This window comes from Anolis carolinensis, unplaced genomic scaffold, assembly GCF_035594765.1.
Source record: "Anolis carolinensis isolate JA03-04 unplaced genomic scaffold, rAnoCar3.1.pri scaffold_7, whole genome shotgun sequence".
Lineage (NCBI taxonomy): Eukaryota > Metazoa > Chordata > Lepidosauria > Squamata > Dactyloidae > Anolis > Anolis carolinensis.
The window spans coordinates 35,230,228-35,251,918 of record NW_026943818.1 but is presented as its reverse complement, the minus strand read 5'-3'; the positions used below and the strand labels follow the sequence as shown (position 1 = coordinate 35,251,918).

The 21,691-nt window shown below is 44.7% G+C and overlaps 1 protein-coding gene across 1 annotated transcript in view; it reads left to right on the top strand.

The window, feature by feature from the left end:
• The window catches only part of efna2 (ephrin A2), a 40,487-nt gene extending 19,502 nt beyond the window's left edge, over window positions 1-20,985 (top strand). Inside the window, exons 2-3 of the mRNA XM_062959543.1 lie at window positions 1,041-1,106; window positions 17,404-20,985. Coding sequence (XP_062815613.1) covers window positions 1,041-1,106; window positions 17,404-17,525 — 188 coding nt within the window. The 3' untranslated portion in view covers window positions 17,526-20,985. The remainder of the gene's footprint in view (window positions 1-1,040; window positions 1,107-17,403) is intronic.
• Window positions 20,986-21,691: the final 706 nt, after the last annotated feature.

The following is a 21,691-nucleotide window of genomic DNA, read 5'->3' as shown; positions in this document are numbered from 1 at the left end:
CGAGGCGCTCGGAGCATTCATGCGGAAGGGACCTGGGCACCTAAGCCTCTTAAACGGTGCCTCTGACATAGGCGGGTCAAACGGCAAACCCGACCCTTCCATGGGGTCAGCGGAGATACCTCTTGATGGATATCGAGCTCACAAAAATCCAAATATGTCCATCACAGGGGTCCTCAAACTTTTTGAGTGAAGGGCCGATTCACAGTTCCTCGGACTGTTGCGGGGCCGGACTAGGATGAAATAGTCCAAAATGAGGAGTGTTGTTGTTGTGTGCCTTCAAGTCGTTTCAGACTTAGGTCAACCCTAAGTCTAAAGTTTAGGATAGAGGCCTTAGTTTGGGGACCCCTGATCTAGACGATCTCATAAGACCATAGGTAAGGAAAGGGACCCTCAAAGGCCATCTAGATGGTTTCATAGGACTATAGGTAAGCAAAGAGACCTTCAAAGACCATCTAGACGATCTCATAAGACTATAGGTAAGGAAAGGGGCCCTCAAAAGCCATCTAGATGGTTCAGTGGGTCCGTACCATGCAAATGGCCGTCGCAACATGTGCGTAGCAAACAAAGAATTTTATATCCCGGCTTATCTAAAACTGACCAATGGCTGAGGGTCTTCCTCGCCTTCCACACCTACTTGGCACAAATGATACCAATGACCTAACTTGTTTACTCTGAGCTTTCTTCTCCCTTTGGAACTTCCTGGAGAAAGGCACCAGCCCCCAAGAAAGGAGAGGCACAGGCTCTGTGTTGCACATACTACTTTGGTTCATACAAAGTGCTTATATTGTCTATATAAAGGCTATATATTATTATATGCAGAGGCAAAGCTATGTTAGGCAAAAATTTACTGTTTTCTAGTTTATGGTCCCTCCATTCTGAGATATCGAGCGCTGTTTGCTCCAGTGACCTAGGGTTGGAAACAAACTGAATAGTTTGGAAAAGAACATTTCTGTCTGATTCCAGTTGGTATTGTGTGTCCATCTTGGCCTGACAAAGATGTGTTTTATCCTAATCTCTCTCTCACTCTCTGTTTCTTTCAGCGGCCACCCCACCAAACCCAGTCGATAAGCCCTGCTTAAAGTTGAAGGTTTACGTCCGGCCGACAAGTAAGTAACACATACACTGAAACGCACAATTTTTTTTATTGTGTTGGAAATGATAAAAGTCACTTCTAGATGTGGCCGTCAATGAGACATGTTGCATTATCACAGGATTACTACACCCCACACCACTGGAGAAATTGTACTGTTTAAACTTATTTGGCCTGCTGCCCCCTGGAAAGGGGGCGTGGCTTAGAGGGGTGGGCGGGGCTCCTGCTCAAGAGGGCGGGGCTGAGCCTCTCCCCTAGTCCAAGATGCAAGGCTGGGAGGGGGAGGTGGGCGGGGCCACAAATGGTAGGCCAGGACTGGGATGGAGGGAGTTACGAGCTTTGAGATAGGGCTGAGCTTCTATCCCTGTCCTGAGGTGCCTGCCAGGACATGGGGCGGGGCTAGAGGAGGGGGTGGGGCCTCTTCCCAAGTGCCTGACAGGGCTCAGCTTCTATACCCCGTCCCTGTGTTCTAACAAGCGCCTCAGGAGAGGTATAGAGGCTCAGCCCTATCTCAGGCTCTTTGAAGGAGGCCCCGCCCCAACCCCTAGCTCTGGTCTTTAGTCTTAAAAGGCCTCTCAGGAGAGGTATAGAGGCTCAGCCCTGTCTCAGGCTCTTGGAAGAAGGCCCCGCCCCCTTCCTTAGCTCCGCCCTCTGTGTCCCAACAAGTGCCTCAGGAGAGGTATAGATCCTTAGCCCTATCTCAGGCTCTCGGGAAGAAACCAAGCCCGTCCCGGGTTACTGGTTTAGCCTGTATTGCACCACCTGACATCTGTCAGGAAGTAGCAGCCAATAATGAAAGGACCAACGCAGTGACATCTCTGGCTCATCCTCTGTTCGGATATCAGCCAGCACACCAATGCCTTAAAGCAAGAAACAGCTTTCTAAGATTGACAGAGATCCTTGCAGGAAAACCTCAGCAAGCCAGAGTCCAAAAGTGGCAGGTTAAAACCCGGAATTTTGATCAGTGGCTGAGACTGGATGAGAAACTCCCTCCTGGGCACACAGACTCTGATTGTGCTCTGGCACCTCGAGATGCAGAGCCAACCTTAAGAAATGGGGCTATAAAGTGGAGTCCACGACAAAACAAATCCCAGACCACTTACTACAATGCAGTCTGAGCCCCGCCACATGCACAATGGAGGACCTTCTCACAGCATCACCAGAGGCACTCCAAGTGACCAGCTTTTGATCAAGAGAAATCTAATATAATGTCAAGTTTTGTCTTTGTGTGTTTTTAAAGTACATTATAACTCTACCCTCAATTCACTTCTGACATATCTATCTATATATATAAAAGAGTGATGGCATCAGGGCAGTGGACAAAACAACAAAACTACAGGCCCCCCAACCTCGAAATTTGACAACACAACCCATCATCCACGCCTCTAGGTTGATACAACAAAAAGAAAAGAAAAATAAAGTCCTAATTAGAGGGAGAACAATAATTGTTTTTATCCAATTGCTGCCAGTTTAGAGGGCTAATCTCTGCCCACTTGGTTGCCTAGCAACCAAGGGACAGCCAGGTTTCAGTTAAGGGACAGGCAAATTTAGGCCTCACTTAGACTTCTTCCACAGATTATCTAATTTGCACTGGAATATATGGCAGTGTAGACTCAAGGCCCTTCCACACAGCTATATAACCCATTTATAATCTTATATTATCTGCTTTGCACTGGATTATCTTGACTCCACACTGCCATATAATCCACTTCAGTGGGCATTTTATACAGCTGTGAAGAAGGAGCCTCATATAATCCAGTTCTGAGCAGATAATATAAGATTAGAAATATACAGTAGACTCTCACTTATCCAACATAAACAGGCCGGCAGGATAAGTAAATATATTGGATAATAAGAAGGGATTCAGGAAAAGCTGATTAAACATCAAATTAGGTAATCGTTATACAAATTAAGCACCAAAACATCATATTATACAACAAATTTGACAGAAAAAGTAGTTCAATGCGCAGTAATGCTATGTAGTAAATACAGTAGAGTCTCACTTATCCAACATCGCTTATCCAACGTTCTGGATTATCCAACGCATTTTTGTAGTCAATGTTTTCAATATATCGTGATATTTTGGTGCTAAATTCATAAATACAGTAATTACTACATAGCATTACTGTGTATTGAACTACTTTTTCTGCCAAATTTGTTGTCTAACATGATGTTTTGGTGTTTCATTTGTAAAATCATAACCTAATTTGATATTTAATAGGCTTTTCCTTAACGCCTCCTTATTATCCAACATATTCGGTTATCCAACATTTTACCAGCCCACTTATGTTGGATAAGTGAGACTCTACTGTACTGTATTTACAAATTTACCAGTAAAATATCACAATGAATTTGAAACACTGACTACAAAAACATTGATTATGAAAAGGCAGACTGTGTTGGATAATCCAGAACATTGTATAAGCGAATGTTGGATAAGTGAGATTCTACTTTGATATGAAATAATTTCTAGGATAGAATAATGCAGAACAATATAATCTCTAAACCAGGACAGTAATAAAGAAATAAAGAAAGTAAATAAAGCAAGGAAATTGGAAATTCCACAAAGGAAACAATCAGGGCCAGCTATCACCTCCCAAGAAAGGATTCTTCCAGAAAGGAAGCTGAGAAGGCAGTGAAGCACTATGTATTACCAAAGTCATTATTATTACTATCATTACTATCCTTACTATTATTATTATTATTATTATTGTGTTGCGGTCAACCGTGAAAATGAATACAATCTGGCTCCAAGTATTCAAAAACACTAAAATCAGAATATAAAAAAATTAATGTGGTATAATAAAACAGAATACAATCTCTAAAATCAGAACACTAAATAAAGAACAACACTCTGAAAATAGGGGAATTCCACACAGAAAACAATCAGGGCCAGCTAACACCTCCCAACAAAGGATTCCCATCATCAAAGTCTGGCCAATCCTCTGTTTTCTCAGGGCCACAGACAGTAGAAGCATATAAAATATCGCAAACAACACCACTCTGAAAACAAGGTAATTCCAGACAGGAAACAATCAGGGCCAGCTAACACCTCCCAACAAACAAATCACTCAGGGAGGAAACAGCTAGGCTTTAAATCTGCAAGGCCATTACATCCTAATCATTTTTCCTAATTGCAGCATTCATACTTGCCTCCAACAGACAAAAAAAAAAAAACAATCAGAAATATTGCATATTCACAACCTTTAGGAAATAATGTCCCCTGATGGCACAGCATGTTAAAGCGCTGAGCTGCTGAACTTCTGGACCGAAAGGCCGCAGGTTTGAATTGGGGGAACTGACAGAGCCCCCACTGTTAGCCCCAGCTTCTGCCAACCCAGAAGTTCAAAAACATGTAAATGTGAGTGCATCAATAGGTACTGCTCCGGTGGGAAGGTAACGCCGCTCCATGTAGTCATCCCACATGACCTTGGAGGAGTCTACGGACAACGCCGGCTCTTCGGCTTAGAAATGGAGATGAGCACCAACCCCCAGAATCATACATGACTGGGCTTAATGTCCGAGGAAAACGTTTACCCTTTACCTTAACTACCACCAATTCCTCAATACTTTATTTCCCAGACCACCATACTTCGCCACAGCAACGCGTGGCCGGGCACAGCTAGTCTATATATATAAAAGAGTGATGGCATCACGGCGACTCACAAAACAACAAAAGTACAGGCCCCCCAACCTCAAAATTTGACAATACAACCCATCATCCACGCCTCAAGGTTGATACAACAAAAAGAAAAGAAAAATAAAGTCCTAATTAGAGGGAGAGCAATATTTTTTTTATCCAATTGCTGCCAGTTTAGAGGGCTAATCTCTGCCCACTTGGTTGCCTAGCAACCGACTCAGCCAAAGGACAGCCAGGATTCAGTTCGGGGACACGCAGATTTAGGCCTCACTTAGGCCTCTTCCACAGATTATCAGATTTGCACTGGATTATATGGCAGTGTAGACTCAAGGCCCTTCCACACAGCTATATAACCCATTTATAATCTTATATTATCTGCTTTGCACTGGATTATCTTGACTCCACACTGCCATATAATCCACTTCAGTGTGCATTTTATACAGCTGTGAAGAAGGGGCCTCATATAATCCAGTCCTAAGCAGATAATATAAGATGAGAAATATACAGTAGATTCTCACTTATCCAACATAAACAGGCCGGCAGGATAAGTGAACATGTTGGATAATAAGAAGGGATTCAGGAAAAGCCAATAAAACATTAAATTAGGTAATCGTTATACAAATTAAGCACCAAAACATCATATTATACAACAAATTTGACAGAAAAAGTAGTTCCATACGCAGTAATGCTATGTAGTAATTACAGTAGAGTCTCACTTATCCAACACTCGCTTATCCAACGTTCTGGATTATCCAACGCATTTTTGTAGTCAATGCTTTCAATATATCGTGATATTTTGGTGCTAAATTCATAAATCTCTAAAACCAGGACAGTAAATAAACAGGGGAATTCCACACAGGAAACAATCAGGGCCAGCTAACACCTCCCAACAAAGTATTCCCATCATCAAAGACTGGCAAATCCTCTGTTTTCTTAGGGCCACAGACAGTAGAAGCACATAAAATATCGCAAACAACACCACTCTGAAAACAAGGGAATTCCAGACAGGAAATAATCAGGGCCAGCTAACACCTCCCAACAAAAAATTCACTCAGGGAGAAAGCAGCCAGGCTTTAAAGCTGCAAGGCCATTACATCCTAATCATTTTCCTAATTGCAGCATTCACACTTGCCTCCAACAGACAAAACAAAAAAAAACCAATCAGAAATATTGTATATTCACAACCTTTAGGAAATAATATCCCCTGATGGCGCAGTGTGTTAAAGCGCTGAGCTGCTGAACTTCTGGACCGAAAGGCCGCAGGTTTGAATTGGGGGAGCGGAGAGAGCCCCCACTGTTAGCCCCAGCTTCTGCCAACCCAGAAGTTCAAAAACATGCAAATGTGAGTGCATCAATAGGTACTGCTCCGGCGGGAAGGTAACGCCGCTCCATGCAGTCATCCCACATGACCTTGGAGGAGTCTACGGACAACGCCGGCTCTTCGGCTTAGAAATGGAGATGAGCACCAACCCCCAGAGTAAGACATGACTGGACTTAACGTCAGGGGAAAATGTTTACCCTTTACCTTAACTACCACCAATTCCTCAATACTTTCTTTCCCAGAACACCAGACTTTGCCACAGCAACGCGTGGCCGGGCACAGCTAGTATATATATAAAAAGTAATGTGCATTTTTCCTATGGAGTAAACAACAAAACCACTGAACCAAATCACACCAAATTTGGCCACAAAAGACATAGTCATCCCATCTATGTCTTTCAATCAAAAAACCTAGAAAAATAAAGTCCAAATTTCAGCAATAGACATGTCCAAAAAATCGTTTTGAATCGTATATCGGAATTATTTCGGATTGTTCTCGTTTTTTGATACGCATTCCGAGACATTGTCTCACAGCGCAACCAGCAATGTAATTCAAACCATTGTTGGCCCATTCTCTAATTGTCTCTTAATGTTTCGTTAATTTTTTTCCCCCCAATTTTTTAAAATATATTTTTAAAAATATTTTTTTAAAAAATTGTTTCTGAAACCTACCTTGAATGGGAGCTTAGCGCAGCCTAACATGGCTGCCGCTCCCCAACCAATCAGAAGCTTTCACGATGGACGCAAAGGTGGGGGCTAGTGTTGATGAGGATAGCTCAAGAAATGAGGGCGGGAGAACCCTGTAAAAGTCCCCCCCCCCCCGTTCCTTTTTTTTTTTTTTTTTGGCGATTGCGCATGCACGTCTGCCAATTTAGAAACATTTAGAATCATTACGAATTTTCGGAAATATTCGGAAATATTCGAAATAGTCGAAATTCGAAAAAAATCGGAAATACTTTCTATATCGAAGTGCCAGCGCCCCCTACTTTAGAAACGAGAATTGAAACATTTTTTTCATTGATTGGACATGCCTATTCAGCAATGTGCGTTTTTCCCATGGAGTAAATAACAAAACCACTGAACCAAATCACACCAAATTTGGCCACAAAAGACATAGACATCCCATCTATGTCTTTCAATTTAAAAAGTCCAAATAACAGAGTCCAAATGTTTGCTTCTGACACAATAAATAAATAGCTAGAAGCTACCAAATTGGTCCAAGGTCTGGAAGCCATGAATCCCTCTAAGGAGTGTTGATCTTGGAGAAAAGAAGGCCGGGAAAAAGGGACACCCGCCTTTGCTGGCTTTGGGCCTAAGCTCCTCTCCCAGACGAAAGGGTCTCGGTTTCAAAACACACGGAAGGCATTTTGCTCAGTGGCACCGAGCCAGCCGTTGTAGCCGCCAAAGGCTTTACTCGCCGGAGACGCTGCTGGGGACCTGGCACGCTCACTCTTAATATTATTATTTGTGTTGTCGAAGGCTTTCATGGCCGGAATCATTGGGTTGCTGTGAATTTTCCAGACTGTCTGGCCACGTTCCAGAAGCATTCTCTCCTGACGTTTCACCCACATCTATGTCAGGCATCCTCAGAGATTGTGAGGTCTGTTGGAAACTAGGCAAGTGGGGTTTATATCCTTTGCAAGATCCACAATATTTATTCCCGATGCAAAATAGCGCGGAACTATTCTTTTCTTGATTTAAACATCATCATCGGGTAGATTTGTATCGACTTTCTCATTGTCGGCTCCATAAAGGACTTCACCACATTGGGATATATACTCTGTTTATATTCGTATTGTTGAAGGCTTTCATGGCCGGGATCACAGGGTTGTTGTATGTTTTCCGGGCTGTATGGCCATGTTCCAGAAGCATTCTCTCCTGACGTTTTGCCCACATCCATGGCAGGCATCCTCAGAGGTTGTGAGGTATGGCCATGTTCCGGAAGCATTCTCTCCTGACGTTTCGCCCACATCCATGGCAGGCATCCTCAGAGGTTGTGAGGTATGGCCATGTTCCGGAAGCATTCTCTCCTGACGTTTCACCCACATCTATGGCAGGCATCCTCAGAGGTTGTGAGGTATGGCCATGTTCCGGAAGCATTCTCTCCTGACGTTTCGCCCACATCTATGGCAGGCATCCTCAGAGGTTGTGAGGTATGGCCATGTTCCGGAAGCATTCTCTGCTGACGTTTTGCCCACATCCATGGCAGGCATCCTCAGAGGTTGTGAGGCATGGCCATGTTCCAGAAGCATTCTCTCCTGACGTTTCGCCCACATCCAAGGCAGGCATCCTCAGAGGTTGTGAGTCATGGCCATGTTCCAGAAGCATTTTCTCCTGACGTTTCGCCCACATCCATGGCAGGCATCCTCAGAGGTTGTGAGGTATGGCCATGTTCCGGAAGCATTCTCTCCTGACGTTTCGCCCACATCTATGGCAGGCATCCTCAGAGGTTGTGAGGTATGGCCATGTTCCGGAAGCATTCTCTCCTGACGTTTCGCCCACATCCATGGCAGGCATCCTCAGAGGTTGTGAGGCATGGCCACGTTCCAGAAGCATTCTCTCCTGACGTTTTGCCCACATCCATGGCAGGCATCCTCAGAGGTTGTGAGGCATGGCCATGTTCCAGAAGCATTCTCTCCCGACGTTTCGCCCACATCCATGGCAGGCATCCTCAGAGGTTGTGAGTCATGGCCATGTTCCAGAAGCATTTTCTCCTGACGTTTCGCCCACATCCATGGCAGGCATCCTCAGAGGTTGTGAGGCATGGCCATGTTCCGGAAGCATTCTCTCCTGACGTTTCGCCCACATCTATGGCAGGCATCCTCAGAGGTTGTGAGGTATGGCCATGTTCCGGAAGCATTCTCTCCTGACGTTTCGCCCACATCCATGGCAGGCATCCTCAGAGGTTGTGAGGTATGGCCACGTTCCAGAAGCATTCTCTCCTGACGTTTCGCCCACATCCATGGCAGGCATCCTCAGAGGTTGTGAGTCATGGCCATGTTCCAGAAGCATTTTCTCCTGACGTTTCGCCCACATCCATGGCAGGCATCCTCAGAGGTTGTGAGGCATGGCCATGTTCCGGAAGCATTCTCTCCTGACGTTGTGAGGTGTGAAGAAACTAAGCAAGGAAGGATTATATGTATCTGTGGAAAGTCCAGGGTGAGAGAATAACTCTTTGGCAGTTGGAGGCCAGCGTGAATGTTGTAGTTAATCACCTCGATTAGCATTGAATAGCTTCATCTCCTGGCTTCCTGCCTTCCTTTGTTTAGAGTCGTTAGCTGCCCTTGGTTCCCATGTCTTTATTTACTGTTCTGATTTTTTAAATATATATTTTTATTGAAGTTTTACCTTATAAGATAGAGTAAATTAACATCGAAAGAGTGAGAACATTTGATTGTATAGAAAGTGGGAAAACTGAGATTTAAAAAGGATCAAAAACGGAGAGAGAAAAAAACCAAAAACCAAAAACAAAGCTTTTTAATCAGAACAGTAAATCTGACAGGCCTCCAACTGACAAAGAGTTCTTCTCTCATCCTGGACTTTCCACAGATATATATAAACCTTCCTTGGTTAGTTTCTTCATACCTCACAACCTCTGAGGATGCCTGCCATAGATGTGGGCGAAACGTCAGGAGAGAATACTTCTGGAACACGGCCATACAGCCCGGAAAACATACAAGAACTCTTGTCTATTTGAGGCAAGTGTGAATGTTGCAATTGGCCTCCTTGATTAGCATTAAATAGCCTTGCAGCTTCAAAACCTGGCTGCTTTGAATCAGGACAGTAAATAAAGAACAATACTGAGAAAACAACATAATTCCAGGCAGGAAACAATCAGGACCAGCTAACACCTCCCCAGGTGGCGCAGTGTGTTAAAGCACTGAGCTGCTGAACTTGTGGACCGAAAGGTTGCAGGTTCAAATCCGGGGAGCGGAGTGAGTACCCGCTGTTAGCCCCAGCTCCTACCAACCTAGCAGTTCGAAAACATGCAGGTGTGAGTAGATCAATAGGTACCGCTCCGGTTCATATCCCGGACGAGCCCCCAGTAATAAACGGCGCTCCATGAAGTCATGGAGGTGTCTATGGACAACACTGGCTCTTTGGCTTAGAAATGGAGATGAGCACCAACCCACAGAGTCAGACACGACTGGACTTAACGTCAGGGGAAATCTTTGCCTTTAACTAACACCTCCCAACAAAGATTCCCCCAGGGGGGAAGCACCCCCAAGCGGACACGTGTGCACCCCCACCCACTGTCCCTCAGGTCCTCAACTCGTAGTCAGTTCCATTAAAAGAGTGGTTCCCAAAATGGGCATTTGAGCAATCCAGGGGGATGGTGATGGCACCTATTAGGAGACAGGGGCGGGGCCAGGGGAGGGAGGGCGGGGCATCTTCCCAAGTGCCAGAGACAGGGCTGAGCCTGTTAGGATATGGGCGGAGATAGAGGAATGGGCGTGGCTTCTTCCCAAGAGCCCGAGACAGGGCTGAGCCTCTATACCTCTCCTGAGGCACTTGTTGGGACACAGAGGGCGGAGCTAGGGAAGGGGCGGGGCCTCCTTCCAAAAGCCTGAGACAGGGCTGAGCCTCTATATTTCTCCTGAGAGGCCTTTTAGGACTAAAGGGTGGGGCTAGAGGTGGGGCATCTTCCCAAGAGTGCGAGACAGGGCTGAGGTATAGAGGTTCGGCCCCATCAGGCACTTGGGAAGAGGCCCCGCCCCCTCCTCTAACCCCGCCCTCTGTGTCCTGGCAGGTGCCGCAGGACAGAGATAGAAGCTCAGCCCTGTCTCAGAGCTTGTAACTCCGCCCATCCCAGTCCTGGCCACACATCTGTGGCCCCGCCCACCTCCCCCTCCCAGCCCTGCATCTCAGCCCTGCCCTCTTGAGAAGGAGCCACGCCCACCCCTCTAAGCCACGCCCCCTTTCCAGGGGAGGGGCTGAGTCATATTTCTTCTGGAAAGGGGACGGTAGGCCAAATAAGTTTGGGAACCACTGCATTAAAAGAATAAAGGAAAATCAAAAATATTTAATTGTGATGTTGAATAGAAGAGGAGGAGCCGAGGTTGGCTCCTGCTTGTTTTCGTGTCAGGCGGATTTTCGTACCAGGCGGGTAACTGAAATTACCGAAAGAAACGGATTAAACGAATTTTACGCACAACCCGATTGTATAGTCAACCTCAGCACTGGAGGACCCAGAGATTCCCAGTTGGCCCAGGCGAAAGCAAACGGCTGTCCTAGCGTTCAGAACGTTCGACCACGCTCACTTATTTTCATCTGCGGATTGTTGGAAAGGTTTAAAGCCACTTACAAAAACCGTCGAAAGAACGAAAACAAAGAATTACGTCTCCTTTTTTTGTTTTGTTTTGATGCTGACATTTCTGGCGACTCCGATCCTCCCCGGGAAGAACTGTCGCCAAATACTAATTAGCCATTAACAGGAGGGGGAAAATTATTAATTTGTGTTTTCCTTTTTGCCGATTTGAAAGAGGCCCGGCCCCTCCGGAGAGAGCGGTTGTTTAGTCCCACGTTCATGGCAAGAAAATGAAATCCTTGCTGCCGATCAAAACAAAACAGCCGGCGACAACCCCATGGGTCGGCGGTGCCAGGCGCCAGCCTCCACTTCGGTCCTTTCTTTCCTGTGGATTTCCTTTGAACCCCAAAGTTGAACCACGTCAAAATCACCCGCGGTCTGAAGTGGCCTCCGGCTGCCTTCCGCCGAGGTCCAAAACCTGGCATTTCTGAGAAAAAGGTCACATTGGTCGGGAAGTTTCAAAGTCCTGGTATCAAAGAAATCCCTTCCAACTTAGGGGTAAAAGTGGGAAGGGGAGATTGTTCTTCTCGTTTCCCTTCAAATGACTTTATAGTACCGTATATACCCAAGTATAAACCGACCCTAATATAATCCAAGGCACTTAATTTTACCACAAAAAACTGGGAAAACTTATTAACTCGAGTATAAGTCTAGGGTGGGAAATGCAGCAGCTACGGGTCAATTTCAAAATGAAAATAGATCCCAATGAAATTATACTGAGGCATCAGTAGGTTAAAGGTTTTCAATATTTACCGTATTTCAAAGAAAAACAGTAAGTGGGAAAGTAGGGTCAACAAAAACAATATGGTATTAACAATAACTTAATAATAATAATAATAATAATAATAATAATAATAATAATAATAACTTCATTTATACCCTGCCCTATCTCCTCATGGGGACTCAGGCCAACTTCCAACATAGTAACAGCCTATATAAACAATGTAGAGCTAGATATATGTCTATAATTATATATACTAATTTCACATGTGCATTTCCCCTGAAACATTTGCAAACATTTTGCAAGCCCTATATATTTATGTTTATATTTATCTAGAAATCTCTGTGTGCATGTGTGCATTTCCCCTGCAATATTTGCAAGCCCTATATATCTATGTTTATATATATCTAGAAATCTCTCTCTCTGTGTGCATTCCCCCTGCAATATTTGCAAGCCCTATACATTTGTTTATATCTATCTAGAAATCTCTGTGTGTGCGCATTTCCCCTGCAATATTTACAAGCCCTATATATCTATGTTTATATCTATCTAGAAATCTCTCTATGTGTGCATTTCTCCTGCAATATTTGCAAGCCCTATATATCTATGTTTATATCTATCTAGAGATCTCTGTGTGTGTGCATTTCCCCTGCAATATTTACAAGCCCTATATATCTATGTTTATATTTAATCTGTGTATGTGTGTGCATTTCCCTTGCAATATTTGCAAACCCTATATATCTGTTTATATCTATCTAGAAATCTCTCTCTGTGTGTGCATTTCCCCTGCAATATTTGCAAGCCCTGTATATTTATGTTTATATCTATCTAGAAATCTCTCTGTGTGTGCATTTCCCCTGCAATATTTGCAAGCCCTATATATCTATGTTTATATCTATCTAGAAACCTGTGTGTGTGTGCATTTCCCCTGCAATATTTGGAAGCCCTATATATTTATGTTTATATATATCTAGAAATCTCTCTGTGTGTGTGTGCATTTCCCCTGTAATATTTGCAAGTCCTACATATCTATACTCATATTTATCTATCTAGACATCTCTCTCTATATAGATAATTCTATCTGTATAGATTTGCAAAGACTTGCAAACATATGAGGCGAAAATTCATATAGAAAATAATGTATACACACAGATACAGATATACAGGTACATTGAAATCTCTAGATATCTATGTTTATAGGATATATGGTATATATGGTAGTTAAAAAACAGGGGCGAAGGCATGGAGTCCAACTGTACCAATTTGGTAGAGAAAATATGAATGAATTGGATTGGGTCTACCTGCCTGGCAGAAGGGGGTTCGACTGGATGTCCCTTCGGGTCTCTTTCAACTCTGTGATTCTACCATTCTAGTCCTTTTCCTTAGAAGCTTTGAAAATATCCTAGAATCACAAAATCCTAGAGTTGGAAGAGACCTCAGTCCAACCCCATTCTGCCAAGAAGCAGGGAAATCTCATGCAAAGCACCCCCGACAGATGGCCATCCAGTCCCTGCTTATAAGTCTCTAAAGAAGTGGTTCCCAAATTTATTTGGCCTACCTCCCCCTTTCCAGAAAAAAATATTACTCAGCGTCCCCTGAAAAGGGGTGTGTGGCTTAGAGAGGTGGGCGTGGCTCCTGCTCAAGAGGGCGGGGCTGAGCCGCTCCCCTAGTCTTAAGATGCAGGGCTGCAAGGGGAAGGTGGGCGGGGCCACAAATGGGCAGCCAGGACTGGGAAGGGCAGAGTTACAAGTGCTGAGGCAGGGCTGAGCTTCCATCCCTGTCCTGCGGCACCTGCTAGGACACAGGGGGCGGGGCTAGAGGAGGGGGCGGGGCCTCTTCCCAGGACTGAACCTCTATAGCCCGACCCCGTGTTCTAAGAAGTGCCTCAGGAGAAGTATAGAGGCTCAGCCCTGTCTCAGGCTCTTGCGAAGAGGCCCCACCCCTAGCCCCGCCCTTTAGTCCTAAAAGTCCTCTCAGGAGAAATATAGAAGCTCGGCCCTGTCTCAGGCTCTTGGAAGGAGGCCCCGCCCCTTCCCTAGCTCCGCCCTCTGTTTCCCAACAAGCGCCTCAGGAGAGGTATAGATGCTCAGCCCTGTCTCAGGCTCTTGGGAAGAAGCCACGGCCACTCCTCTAGCTCCGCCCCCTGTGTCCTAAAAGGCACCTCAGGTGCTTAGCCCTGTCTCCGGCACTTGGGAAGAGGCCCCGCCCCTCCTTTGGCCCCGCCCCTGTGTCACTGCAGCGCCCACCAGGGGGCGGTAGCGCCCACTTTGGGAATCACTGCTCTAATGAAAGAGTCTGTTCCACACTCCGGAGCAGAGAGTTCCACCGCTGAACAGCTCTCACATTTAGGAAGGCCTTTCTTAAGTTCGGAGCCTCCGGTGGCGCAGTGCGTTAAAGCGCCAAGCTGCTGAACTTGCAGACCGAAATGTCGCAGGTTCGAATCCGGGGAGTGGAATGAGCGCCTGCTGTTAGCTCTAGCAGTTTGAAAACATGCAAATGTGAGTAGATCAATCGGTACCGCTCTGGTTCATATCCCGGACGAGCCCCCAGTAATAAACGGCGCTCCATGCAGTCATGCCAGCGGCCACATAACCTTGGAGGTGTCTACAGACAACGGCGGCTCTTCGGCTTAGAAATGGAGATGAGCACCAACCCCCAGAGTCGGACACGACTGGACTTAACGTCAGGGGAAACCTTTACTTTACTTCTTATGTTCAGGTGGAATTTGAAGCCATTGTTCCGTTGCGTCCTAGTCTCCAAAAAACAAGCTTGCTTGCTCCTCCCTATGACTTCCCCTCGCGTATTTATACATGGCCATCATCATATCTCCTCTCAGCCTTCTCTTCTCAGCTCTTCAAGCCGCTCCTCGTAGGGCTTGTTCTCCAGACCCTTGATTATTTTAGTCACCCTCCTTCAATTACACATCTCCCTTCAATTACGGTGCCCAGAATGGGACACAGTGTGATTCCAGGTGTGGTCTGACCAAGGCAATATAGAGGAGTAGCATGACTTTAAAAAATATATATTAGTTTTCTTAAGATATATCAATACATCAACACTCTTATATTTCACACTTATTTCATTGCATCAACTGTATATGTATATATATCTTGCATGTTGCTTTATTCACCTCTACGAGCCACTTCCATGGCATTTACATTCTCCTTCCAAAATATCATTTCTTCTTGTGGAGATAATTTCCCGTCTACTTCTTTTAAACCCTTCTCAATACATTTTCCCCAAACCTCGTCAAAGTCGTTTTCCTTCCCTACCCCTTTCTTCTCTTAACGTGCATGTCAACTTATCGTTTATTGCTCATTTCCATAGTTCTTTATACCATTTTTATACCATTTTACCTTTCCAGTTCCTTGCTAGCGTTAACATGTTGTTTATTGCATCCTTCTCTGATTTTTTTTCAATTTCTTGACATTCAATAATGACAACAATGCAATACTTGCACTTTTTTCCCATCTTCATATCCATTATGGCTTCTATTTCACTAAATTCCTTCCCCCAAAATTCATTTACATATTTACATTGCCACCACCTATGTACAGTAGAGTCTCACTTATCCAACATAAACGGGCCAGCAGAACGTTGGATAAGCGAATATGTTGGATAATAAGGAGAGATTAAGAAGAAGCCTATTAAACATCAAATTAGGTTAATTAAGCACCAAAACATCATGTTATACAACAAATTTGACAGAAAAAGTAGTTCAATATGCACTAGTAATTACTGTATTTTACGAATTTAGCACCAAAATATCACGATGTATTGAAAACATTGACTACAAAAATGCGCTGGACAATCTAGAATGTTGGATAAGCGAATGTTGGATAAGCAAGACTCTGCTGTAGTTCAATATGCAGTAATGTTATGTTGTAATTACTGTATTTACGAATTTATCATCAAAATATCACGTTGTATTGAAAACATTGACTACAGAAATGCGTTGGATAATCCAGAACGTAGGATAAACAAATGTTGGATAAACGAGACTCTACTGTAGTTCAATACGCAGTAATGTTATGTTGTAATTACTGTATTTACGAATTTAGCACCAAAATATCGAATAAGTGAATGTTGGATAAGCGAGACTCTACGGTATTTACATTGCCACCATATATGTATATATGTGCCCAGCTCCTGGCAACCTTTCCAACTATTTTTGTGGCATTTTTTTATTGATGTTTGCTATCTTTACTGGTGTTAAATACAGTAGAGTCTCACTTATCCAACGTTCTGGATTATCCAGCGCATTTTTGTAGTCAATGTTTTCAATACATCGTGATATTTTGGTGCTAAATTCGTAAATACAGTAATTACTACATAGCAGTACTGCGTATTGAACTACAGTAGAGTCTCACTTATCCAACGTTCTGGATTATCCAACGCATTTTTGTAGTCAGTGTTTTCAATACATTGTGATTTTTTGGTGCTAAATTCGTAGATACAGTAATTACTACATAGCAGTACTGCGTATTGAACTACAGTAGAGTCTCACTTATCCAACACACACGTATCCAACGTTCTGGATTATCCAACGCATTTTTGTAGTCAATGTTTTCAATACATCGTGATATTTTGGTGCTAAATTCGTAAATATTACTATGTAGCATTACTGCGTATTGAACTACTTTTTCTGTCAAATTTGTTGTATGACATGATGTTTTGGTGCTTAATTTGTAAAATCATAACCTAATTTGATGTTTAATAGGCTTCTTCTTAATCCCTCCTTATTATCCAACATATTCGCTTATCCAACGTTCTGCCGGCCCGTTTATGTTGGATAAGTGAGACTCTACTGTAGTAATATTACATTTAATATGTAATATATAATTAATATTATTATAGTGTATTATTGGTAGGATAGTATTGTATTCCATTATAATATTACCAATATTATATGTATATACAATATTTATTTACTACATTTATATCCCGCTCTTCTCACGGGACTCTACTGTACCATTTCCAAACCAATTTATAATAATTTTCTTTAAGTTCCTTAAATGTCTGATTCCATAACTGTATCCAATCCACTTCCATTATCTTAATCCCGAAATCTTCCATATCTCTCGTAATAATATCTTAATATCTCTCTTAATCTCCTTTATTTTCCCCCCTTGATTTCAATTATTATCTTGTACGTTTTGCTGGTTAGTAGCATGACTTTCATGGATCTTGGCACTTGATGCAGGCCAGAATCCCATTGGCTTTTTTCGCTGCCGCATGACGTTGTTGGCTCATGTTTACTTTGTCGTCCGTGATACCAACTTGTGCTTAAATCCCTTTTCTTTCTCCTTTTCTCCTCGATCCAGATGACTCCCTCTACGAATCCCCAGAGCCCATATTCACCAGCAATAATTCCTGTTGTAGTTTCACCGTCCCCGACGCCTTCTTCGTGGTGGCTCCCGTTTTTTGGACGATTCTCACCTCCTAGCCCGAGCTTGGAAGGGAAACCCCGAGTCTCTTTTTTTGGGCGGCGAGAACAAAATATTTGGGGAACACGAAAATAAGAGAGAGCGCAAAACGGGAACGTCGGTGTGTTTCCCGATGGATCGGCTAAAAGCGGGAAACAACTTTGTCTGGATTTCTGGGTTGGGGAAAACTGGGTTTTGTGACAGTTAATTTTGGACGGGTTGCGGTCTCGACAGAAACGCAGTTCAACGGAAAGGCGGAAACGCCGTTGCGTGGATTCCCATTTCCTTCCCGACTTTTGCTTTCTGCAAGAAATTACGAAGAGGATTTTTTGTGAAAACCGTGTCAAGGGAGCTGAGCTGGTTCCATGCCTCCCAAACTTTCAACTTTGGATTTGGATCCGTTTCTTCGCGCTCCGCTTCTTACCCCGAAAGCGGGTTTTTACTTCTGAATTCTAGACCAAATAGAGTTCTCGTTTTTGTCCTCCGTGGTTTCCTCTGCCGCCCCTATCTAACCTTTTTTTTTGGTGTCCTATATTCCGTATTTCTCTCCTGCAATCGGGACACCACCCTGAGGAAGACAAAAAAAAAATGGAGATATTCTCTCCAACGTGGTGCTTAATTTGGAATCCTTTGTGTGTCTTTGTCTTTACTTTTAATAATAACACTTTTTGTGCCACGACCGACTTAATATTTCCCGGTGAACGAAACCAACCACTGGTCAGATCAGCGAGGCGGACGCTTCGGAAAAGCCTTGCCGAGGACTACAAGACTGGCCCGGCTTGGTCGGTTGGTTCGGCAAAAGTGATCAATGAACGTATCAATGTATTGGGATCGTTTCGTCCATTTCTAAGAATCTTCCGCTGCTTCAGAAGGACTGTAATGAACAGTTTCTTCATCCTGAGAGATGGGAACCTTCTGAACTTATTCTTTTCCTAAAGAGTTTGGGATGGGGAGGGAGGGAGAATCAAGCACAATACAATCACTGCAATGGACGTAACAAGGTGCACAACCAACCAATGGGTGCACAAAGTTTATTTGCAGCCAACAAACCCTCAGCTTCCCAAAGTTCGAGTTGGACAGTACACATTTCTGGTGTAAAAAAAAAAAAAGATTCCCATGTGGTTTTAGACGAGCTCTGCATTGTTTCAGGGAACGATTTGGGGATGGCTCTTATCACTGCCAGCACCACGTTTTTGCTTCTTTGATCCCAAGGCAACAGTGGCAGGAGAAGGAAGGGATTTGGCTTCATGGGGAGCAAGTTCGATGGGGGCCCTAGTCATAATTCCTGGAATTGTTGTCGAAGGCTTTCATAGGTTGCTGTGATTTTTCTGGGCTATCTGGACACATTCCAGAAGCATTCTCTCCTGACGTTTCACCCACATCGATGAGGTTGTGAGGTCTGTTGGAAACTAGGCAAGTGGGGTTTATATATCTGTGGAATGGTGTCCAGGCTGGGAGAAAGAACTCTTGTCTGTTGGAGCATTAGGATGTGTTACCATCCTGGTGGGAGGCTTTGCTCATGTCCCCGCATGGGAAGCTAGGGCTGTCAGGTGGGAGCTCACCCCATCTCGCAGATTCGAACCAGCAGCCTTTGGGTCAGCAACCCAACCTTCAGGTCAGCAATTTAGCCGGCACAAGGGATTAACCTTGTGGTTCCCAAACTTATTTGGTCCCCTGCCCCCTGGAAAGGGGGCGTGGCTTAGAGGGGTGGGCGTGGCTACTGCTCAAGAGGGCAGGGTTGAGCCTCTCCCCTAGTCCAAGATGCAGGGCTAGGAGGGGGAGCTGGGCGGGGCCACAAATGGGCAGCCAGGACTGGGATGGGCGGAGTTACGAGCTCTGAGATAGGGCTGAGCTTCTATCCCTGTCCTGCGGAGCCTGCCAGGATGCAGGGGGCGGGGTTAGTGGAGGGGGCGGGGCCTCTTCCCAAGTGCCTGACGGGGCTGAAGCTCTATACCCCACCCTGTGTTCTAACAAGTGCCTCAGCGGAGGTATAGCCCCACCCTTTAGTCCTAAAAGGCCTCTCAGGAGAAACATAGAGGCTCAGCCCTATCTCAGGCTCTTGGAAAGAGGCCCCGCCCCCTTCCCTAGCTCCGCCCTCTATGTCCCAACAAGCGCCTCAGGAGAGGTATAGATTCTCAGCCCTGTCTCGGGCTCTTGGGAAGAAGCCCCGCCCCTCCCCTGGCCCTGCCCATGTCCTAATAGGTGCCATCACTGTCCCCCTGAAAAGGAACAAATCATGAGCCACAAAAAATATTCAGGGTTGTGATTCCACTCTTAACTGCTGTGGTTGCATCCTATGGGATCCTGGGAGTTGTAAGCTGGAGAGGCACCAAGGAGAGTAGTGGTCCTCAACCTGTGGGTCCCCAGATGTTTTGGCCTTCAACTCCCAGAAATCCTAATAACTGGACCATGTAGAGCAGTGGTTCTCAACCTGTGGGTCCCCAGGTGTTTTGGCCTTCAACTCCCAGAAATCCTAATAACTGGACCATGTAGAGCAGTGGTTCTCAACCTGTGGGTCCCCAGGTGTTTTGGCCTTCAACTCCCAGAAATCCTAATAACTGGACCATGTAGAGCAGTGGTTCTCAACCTGTGGGTCTCCAGATGTTTTGGCCTTCAACTTCCAGAAATCCTAACAGCTGCACCGAGTAGACCTGTGGGTCCCCAGATGTTTTGGCCTTCAACTCCCAGAAATCCTAACAACTGGACCGAGTAGAGCAGTGGTTCTCATCCTGTGGGTCCCCAGGTGTTTGGCCTTCAACTCCTAGAAATCCTAACAACTTGACCAAGTAGAGTAGTGGTTCTCAACCTGTGGGTCCCCAGATGTTTTGGCCTTCAACTTCCAGAAATCCTAACAACTGGACCGAGTAGAGCAGTGGTTCTCAAGCTATGGGTCCCCAGATGTTTTGGCCTTCAACTCCTAGAAATCCAAAACATCTGGGGGACCCACAGGTTGAGAACCACTGGAGTAGAGCTTTCCAGTTGAGGATTCAAATACTACCACGTTTTGGCATTCCATAAGATGGAACCATAGCAGTTGAAGTGGAATCGTTGTGGTATTGTAAATGTATAGTGCAGAAGGGCCCAAGTGAGAGTTGGCTGCCCGTTGATGGATGTTTGAAGACTAGGTCATTGTCATCTCAGTGGTCTTTCTAGCACTCCTCGGCCGTACCAAAGTGCATTCCAGCTTTTCAGGGAAATTCACAAAAACTCTTCTCCCCAAACTCGCCACCCGAAACAACCTTCCGACACTGTCCGCAGACCCACAAAAAAGGGCGAAAAAAGCAAAAACTCCTCCGCAACGCACAACCCTCGCTTGGGACTCGCTCTGAACCGTTTGTTAGATTTCTGTACATAGTGCCAGCAGGCATCATACTGTGACTATGAATTATTATTATTATTATTATTATTATTATTATTATTATTATTATTTTTAATGGATTCGCCGCGGGGAAAACACGAATGGTGTTGATGGACAGGTTTTATTATTTCAAGTGTTAATTTCCTTTGGGTGGGCGGGCGGGCGGGAGGGCTTTTGATTTATTTTATTTTTTAAACAAACCTACCTTCTCTTTTACTCCCTGTCTTTCTTCTCTCTCCCTCTGTCTCTTTTGAGGGGGGGGGGGGGGGAACCACCCTGCAATAATCTCTCCGTGATCAAAAAATGTTTTTCAAATGACCCTTCTGTCTCTCTCTCCCCTTCTTCTTCATTTCATCCTTTGTATATAGACCGGGGAGCATTTCTTACAAGCGGACGCAGGCACATACGCGGGTTGGTTGTTAGAGCCTCCTGATTTGCATCCACCTTGCCAGCTCACCCGTCCCTTGCGCATTCGAATGCACACACACACACACAAAAACAAGACCAGATTTTTGGCAGCAATACAACCAGAGACTTCCTTTTCGTAGTATTTACACAAATGATACTTCTTTTTTTAGGCAGGGAAAGGAAACTGGAAGGACAGACTGCTTGCGAGGGAGAAATCCTGCCTTGGAAGACCTGTATTGATATAATCATGGAAAGCATTGCGTAAGGAGGTATGTCCCACAAAATACCCCCTAAATGCCTTTCACAATACTTGTTGCTCTCCAGGCCTGGAAACAACTATGAGCACTGCACCACACAAAAAAGGTTCTAGGAATTGGAACTGCCCTGGAAGACCTGTATTGATATAATCACGGAAAACAT